Source organism: Chelonia mydas, chromosome 13, assembly GCF_015237465.2.
Source record: "Chelonia mydas isolate rCheMyd1 chromosome 13, rCheMyd1.pri.v2, whole genome shotgun sequence".
NCBI classification, from domain to species: Eukaryota; Metazoa; Chordata; order Testudines; family Cheloniidae; genus Chelonia; species Chelonia mydas.
In genome coordinates, this window is record NC_051253.2 from 35,200,730 (window position 1) to 35,207,441 (window position 6,712).

The 6,712-nt window shown below is 69.9% G+C and overlaps 2 protein-coding genes across 3 annotated transcripts; both read right to left on the bottom strand.

Annotated features, from left to right (window-relative positions):
- Window positions 1-12: 12 nt before the first annotated feature.
- Window positions 13-2,146, bottom strand: EMC9 (ER membrane protein complex subunit 9). 2 transcript variants are annotated; one of them, XM_037915728.2, is made up of 6 exons: window positions 2,040-2,146; window positions 1,272-1,470; window positions 1,032-1,108; window positions 886-955; window positions 602-696; window positions 13-321 (listed from the first exon to the last, which is right to left on the bottom strand). In XM_037915728.2, the coding sequence occupies exons 2-6, from the start codon at window positions 1,467-1,469 to the stop codon at window positions 141-143; spliced, it is 621 nt and encodes a 206-aa protein (XP_037771656.1). In that variant the 5' UTR covers window position 1,470; window positions 2,040-2,146; the 3' UTR covers window positions 13-140. The 2 variants fall into 2 exon arrangements, with proteins under 2 accessions (XP_037771656.1, XP_037771657.1); XM_037915729.2 differs by lacking the exon at window positions 2,040-2,146 and having other exon boundaries at window positions 1,272-1,522.
- A 1,379-nt stretch (window positions 2,147-3,525) lies between these two features.
- On the bottom strand, window positions 3,526-6,572 carry PSME2 (proteasome activator subunit 2). The gene is made up of 11 exons (XM_037915624.2): window positions 6,439-6,572; window positions 5,617-5,649; window positions 5,461-5,523; window positions 5,132-5,221; window positions 4,998-5,040; window positions 4,810-4,907; window positions 4,621-4,689; window positions 4,470-4,537; window positions 4,183-4,237; window positions 3,919-4,005; window positions 3,526-3,692 (listed from the first exon to the last, which is right to left on the bottom strand). Exons 1-11 carry the CDS (start codon window positions 6,484-6,486, stop codon window positions 3,612-3,614), a joined length of 735 nt encoding a protein of 244 aa, XP_037771552.1. The 5' UTR covers window positions 6,487-6,572; the 3' UTR covers window positions 3,526-3,611.
- Window positions 6,573-6,712: the final 140 nt, after the last annotated feature.

The window sequence follows — 6,712 nt, forward strand, 5'->3', positions numbered from 1 at the left end:
TAAAGGAATCAGTGAAAGTCAGTTGAGTCTTTACTTGGGGGTGAATTGGCATCTAGGCCAGCCAATGGGGGCGTGCCATTGTTCCAAGCAGGCCAATCAGAATACAGCCCCGGCTTCCCCAGGCCAGCCAATAGGGTTCTTCAGGCGCTGCCGTTGGCGACAGACACCAGCCGGGTGATCTCGGTGTTGAGGTGCTGATTGGTCCAGTCCCGTCTGATGTCATCAAGGTGGGCGTCAAAGTCAACCAATCGAGTGTGAGCTTTAGCCTCCAGCAGGGTCTTGCAAATGTGACGGGAGGATTCCCAGTCGCGCCACATGACTCTGAAAAAGATAGGAGGGGGCGCGGTGAGTCCCGGACGCCTGGGTCCCATCCCCGGTCACCCTGAGGGCTGGGAGCGTGTGGGGTGCCTGCTTGGGTCCCATCCCCAGTCACCCTGAGGACTGGAAGAGAGAAAGGCACCATCCTGGATGCCTGGGTCCCATCCCCAGTCACCCTAAGGGCTGGGAGCCTGTGGGGCACCGTCCCGGACACCTGGGTCCCATTTCCAGAGGATGGGTAGTGTAGGGGGCCCATGGTGGGTTTGGGGGGAACCCCACTCACAGGTTCTTGTCCTTGGGGAGCCAGTGCCGATCCTGCTGCTCCAGCACAATGACGGGGGGCACGCGGGGGTTCATGGTCAGTTTCTGGTTATCCAGCTGGGGGGAGGGAGAAGGGGGGGCAGTTGGGGGCCACGCTGGGAAGATATCCCCACACCAACCCCCAAATGTCAATCACAACCCCCCACCACCATAGGCACCCCCAGGGGTCCCTGACCACAGCCCCCCCACACACACACACCCTGCCCCCGGGGGCCCCCTCCAGCCTCCCAGACCCCCAAATCTCACCATGATCAACACAGCACCCTCAGAGAACTCGGCCAGGCGTCCAGCCATCTTCAGAGCCAGAGGGGTGGGGCTACATGGGGGGCAGGAGAGATGTCAGGGGGGAAGGGGGACCCCCTCCCTGCCTCCCTGGGAACCCCCAAAGTTACCTCATGTCGTCCAGCCCGGCATTGGCCTGGTAGTACCCAGCCACCAGCAGGTTAGAGCGGGACGCCCACAGATCGACCTGGGGAGACGGACAGATCAAGAGGGGAGCGCGCCCCACACTGAGCCCCCCCCACCCAGCCCCTCCTGCTCTGCATGGAGGCCCCCTGCCCAGCCCCCTCTGCCCCACACAGAGCCCCCCAGCCCTGACCGCCCCCTGACCCACGGTGCCCCCTGCTGCCCACCTGGTTCAGAGCCACCTCCAGCATGACGCTGAGCGCCAAGTTGCTATGGAAAAGGGGGACGCAGTCGGTGAGAAACAGACACTCGGGGGGGCCCCCCCAGTGCCCCAGGAGCAGCCCATTGACGGCGGCGTGGGGGTGCCGGGCAGCGTGGAGACACATCTTGGCATAGGCCCGGGCAGAGACCTCCACCTCAGCCATCCTGCCAGACAGCGAAGGGTTAACACAGCCGATGCCCCTCACTCCCGCCCCACAGCCCCCTGCCGGTGCCCCTCACTCCCGCCCCGCAGCCCCCTGCCCCCCCCGCCCTGCCAGGGCCCCTCACTCCCGCCCCGCCAGGGCCCCTCACTCCCGCCCCGCAGCCCCCTGCCCCCCCGCCCTGCCGGTGCCCCTCACTCCCGCCCCGCAGCCCCCTGCCCTGCCAGGGCCCCTCACTCCCGACCCGCAGCCCCCTGCCCCCCCGCCCTGCCGGTGCCCCTCACTCCCGCCCCACAGCCCCCTGCCAGTGCCCTCACTCCCGCCCCGCAGCCCCCTGCCCTGCCAGGGCCCCTCACTCCCGCCCCGCAGCCCCCCCCCGCCCTGCCAGGGCCCCTCACTCCCGCACCGCAGCCCCCCACCCTGCCGATGCCCCTCACTCCCGCCCCGCAGCCCCCTGCCCCCCCGCCCTGCCGGTGCCCCTCCCTCCCGCCCGCCCCGCAGCCCCCTGCCCGCCCCGCCCCGCCAGTGCCCGTGCCCGTGCCCGTGCCCCTCACTCCCGCCCCGGGCTCCCACCTTCCCCCAGAACTGAGGCCCCGCCCCAGAATATTGACTGTCAGAGACCCCCCCAGCTGACCCCCTCGCCCTCTGATTGGCTGGCTATCGACCAATCGCGTCTAGAATGCGCGCTTTGGTTCTGTGGGCCCTGATTGGTCGGTCCGCCCTCCCCAGAAGGGCACGGAGCCGCTGCTCTCTTCGCCGATTGGCTGAGTGCCGCCCCCGTCCCGAACCTGCCCCCCTCAGGTCCTCCAGAGCCATAGAGTCGGCGCCTAGAGCAGCCCCAGGAGCCGCAGACCGCGGCAGAGACACAACCCTGCCCCGTGGGGGAGGGGCTGCGGGGCGTTACCCACCGTGCGCGGGGCACCCCGGAGAAAACGGGGGGGGCCAGTTCTCCCGGCTCCAGTGGAGGGATGACGGGGGGGGGGGCAGTGGAGGGATGACGAGGCCCTACCCGTGATGCCCCGGGGCACAGATGGGACTCTAAGGAAGGGCCGTGGTGATTTACCCACAATGCCCCGGGGGCCGAAAGCCGGGGGGGGGCCGTGCCCCACAGTGCCCCGGAGGCCGAGAGCCGGGGGGGGGCCGTGCCCCACAGTGCCCCGGAGGCCGAGAGCCGGGGGGGGGGCCGTGCCCCACTTTGCCCCGGAGGCCGAGAGCCGGGGGGGGGGGCCGTGCCCCACAGTGCCCAGGGGGGCCAGAGCCGGGGGGGGGGGCCGGTGCCCCACAGTGCCCCGGGGGGCGAGAGCCGGGGGGGGGGGGCCGGTGCCCCACAGTGGCCCGGGGGGCGAGAGCCGGGGGGGGGGGGCCGGTGCCCCACAGTGGCCCGGGGGCCCGAGAGCCGGGGGGGGGGGCCGGTGCCCCACAGTGGCCCGGGGGGCGAGAGCCGGGGGGGGGGGGCCGGTGCCCCACAGTGGCCCGGGGGGCGAGAGCCGGGGGGGGGGGCCGGTGCCCCACAGTGGCCCGGGGGCCCGAGAGCCGGGGGGGGGGGGGCCGGTGCCCCACAGTGCCCCGGGGGCCCGAGAGCCGGGGGGGGGGGGGCCGGTGCCCCACAGTGGCCCGGGGGCCCGAGAGCCGGGGGGGGGGGGGCCGGTGCCCCACAGTGGCCCGGGGGCCCGAGAGCCGGGGGGGGGGGCCCGTGCCCCACAGTGGCCCGGGGGCCCGAGAGCCGGGCCCGTGCCCCACAGTGGCCCGGGGGCCCGAGAGCCGGGGGGGGGGGCCCGTGCCCCACAGTGGCCCGGGGGCCCGAGAGCCGGGGGGGGGGGCCCGTGCCCCACAGTGGCCCGGGGGCCCGAGAGCCGGGGGGGGGGGGGGCCCGTGCCCCACAGTGGCCCGGGGGCCCGAGAGCCGGGGGGGGGGGGGCCCGGGCCCCACAGTGGCCCGGGGGCCCGAGAGCCGGGGGGGGGGGGGCCCGTGCCCCACAGTGGCCCGGGGGCCCGAGAGCCGGGGGGGGGGCCCGTGCCCCACAGTGGCCCGGGGGCCAAACACCAGCACAGGAGGCAGGTTCTGGGGGAGCTGTTTATTTGCAGTCTGGTTCCAGCCCCTCCCCCGCCAGGGGGCAGGACTTCGGGGGCAGGCACCCTGGGCCCCTCAGTACATGGACGGCTTCTCCTCGCCCTTGGGGTTTGTCAGCTTCTCCAGGTTCTGGGTGAGGATGTGATACAGCTCGGCCTGGTGGGTGGCGGGGGAGACAAAAGAGAGGAGCTGGAGGGGGGCAAACTCCCCACTGAACCAAACCCCTTCCCATCAGAGCCCCCCCAGCCCTCACTGAGACCCCCACAGAATCACACCCCCCCCAGGACCCCTCCCCGTTCCCTGCCCCCCCCAGCCTTCACTGAGACCCCCACAGAACCACCCTCCCCGGGTCCCCTCCCCATTCCCAGCCCCCCATACTCACGTAGAAGCCCCGAATGTCCAGCACCATGGTCCGGATCTCCCCATACACTGCTTCGTCCCGCTCGTGGACCAGAGTCCGGTAATCCATCTGGGGGCAGGGGATGCTGGTTAGCCTGGCTGGGGGCACTGCTGTGGGGAAGCTCACAGCCCCGGAGCTCCCCCTGGCTCAGGGCACTGCTGTGGGGAAGCTCGCAGCCCCAGAGACCCCTGCCCCCCCTGGCTCTGGGCACTGCCGTGGGGAAGCTCACAGCCCCTGATCACTTACCACATGGGTCTCCTTCGAAGCCTTCGCCACGGCATCTCCACGCTCAGAGAAATATCTGGGGGTGGAGAGAGAGAGAGTGGGCCCAGATCATTACCCATGGTGCCCTGGGGCACAGACACCCATGGGAAGGGCATTACCCACAGTGACCTGGGGCTGGGGCACCAGTGTGGAGCATGTAGGCATGGAAGCCAATGTAAGCAATTACCCACCATGCCCTGAGGCAGAGACATGGTTCGGGGGGTGACCCACAATGCCCTGGGGCAGAGATGGGGGAAGGCAAAACTCACTTGGAAATGGCTGTCTGGAAGCCCTCGACCTTGGTCTTGATGGCTGTCACCCGCTCCAGCACCTTCTCCTGCGGGGGGGGGAAGATTGGGGTGAGATTGGGGTGCCTGCAGAGGGGGGACCGGCAGAGGGGGGACTGGCAGAGGGCCTTACCTGAATGGCCACCCCAAAATCGTTCCCATCCTCAATTCTGGGGATCAGGTGATGGATCCAGGTGATGACCTGGGGACAGAGAGACAGTGAGAGGGGGCCAGGGCACTGCTAAGGGGAAGCTCGCAGCCCTGGCGTCCCCCACCCATTGTGGGCACTGCTGCAGTGGGGGAGGGGGTTGGGGGGGCTCACCAAAACACATTTCTCCTTCAGCTCCCGCACCTCCGGCTTGACCCGGCCCAGCAGCGTCACCATGGCCTCATTGCCCTTCAGGTAGCCACATTTGGGAGCTGGGGGGGGGGGGGAGAACAGGAGGTGAGTCCACACCCCAAATCCTGCCCCCCCAAATCCTGCCCCCCCAAAACCTCCCCAAAACTCACCCTCCTTCTTCTCCTCCTTATCCGTCTCCATGTTAGCCGAGTCCTGTGGGGGGCGAAGGGGACAGGAAATGGGTCAGCCCCTCACCAGCAGGGTGTGGAGTGATGCGGGGGAGGGGGGTTACCCCAAAACTCACCTCATCCTCATCCTTGGGGGGTGGGTCAGGGATGGGGATATCCAGGGGAGCTCGGAGCGTCGAGAGATCCTTGATGTTCAACGAATCCTCCTGCAGTGACAGCAAAGTTACCTGCGGGGGGTGCTCTCCCAGCAGAAGGGGGGGCCCCAGTAGTGTGAGGGCCAACCTGGGGGGCACTGACAGTGTGAGGGGGGACCCCAGAGTGGGATGTGGGGGGATCCCACCAGGGGGCTCTGAGGGCACCAGAGGGCTGTTGGAGGGTCCCATCTCAGGGGGTACTGACAGTGCATGGGGGAGTTTGGGGGTGCACGGGGAGGGGGAGTTCTTACCTTCAGGAATTTGTCCAGTTGAAAGATTTTTTGGGGTAAAAATGTCGACAGGAATTGCTCAGCCTGGGTGGGGGGAAGAGAGAGGGGTCACAGGGGGTATTTGGGGGGCAATTAGTCCCAGTGGGGGGCAGTTAATCATGAGGGGGGCAGATTTACCTCCTTGAAGAGAGATTCCCTGAAGTGTTCGACCTAAAAACACAGGGCAGGAAAAGGCAGCTGAGTCTGGGGTGGGTCACAGCCCCGAACACAGGGCTCAAGTCCCCTGCCGACCCCCCTCCCCACAGCACGGCCCCCCCCCTCGCCCCACAGCACCCCTGCCGGCCCCCTCCCCCTGCCCCATGGCACAGTGCCCCTGCTGGCCCTGTGCCCCACAGCCAGCTGGGCCCTTCTCCCTGCCCCTCGGCGCCCCCTGCTAACCCCCCTCCCCACAGCACAGAGCCTCCTGGGGAGTCACCCTCCCCACGGCACAGTGCCCCTGCTGGCCCCGTGCCCCACAGCCAGCTAGGCCCTTCTCCCTGCCCCTCGGCGTCCCCTGCCAACCCCCCTCCCCACAGCACGGCGCCCCCTGGTGACTCCCCCTCCCCACGGCACAGTGCCCCTGCTGGCCCCGTGCCCCACAGCCAGCTGGGCCCTTCTCCCTGCCCCTCGGCCCCCCCTGCCGACCCCCCTCCCCACAGCACAGCGCCCCCCTCACCCCACAGCACCCCCGCCGGCCCCCTCCCCCTGCCCCACGGCGCCACCTGCCGGTCCCCTCCCCCCGCAGCACGTGGCCGGCTCGGGGATTCCCCGGGGGAAGCGGAAGGGGGATCCCCGGGGGTGATGCACGAGTTGTGGGGTCCTGGGGGGACCGGTTTCCATTCCTCTCCTTTGCACCCCCGATCTCACCGCCCCCCCCGCTGCACCCCCGATCTCACCGCCCCCCCGCTGCACCCCCGATCTCATCGCCCCCCGCTGCACCCCACATCTAGGGGTCCCCACCTGCTGGCGGGACTCCCCGCTGACTTTCACAGCACAGGCCTTGGCCATGGTCCCGGTCCGTCTGTCCCCGGGGCCCGGCTCTGACCCCTTTCGATTTCACTTCTCCCGGCCCGCCCCCCGGCCCGCCCCGGCCCGCCCCCTGCCGGCCCTGCCCCTCACTGCCAGCCTTGGGGTACCCTGAGACCCCCTGTCCCCCCTTACCGCCCTCTGCCGGCCCTGCACCCCACTGCCAGCCCTACTCCCTTACCCTCCACTCCCTGCCCCCCCTACCCCC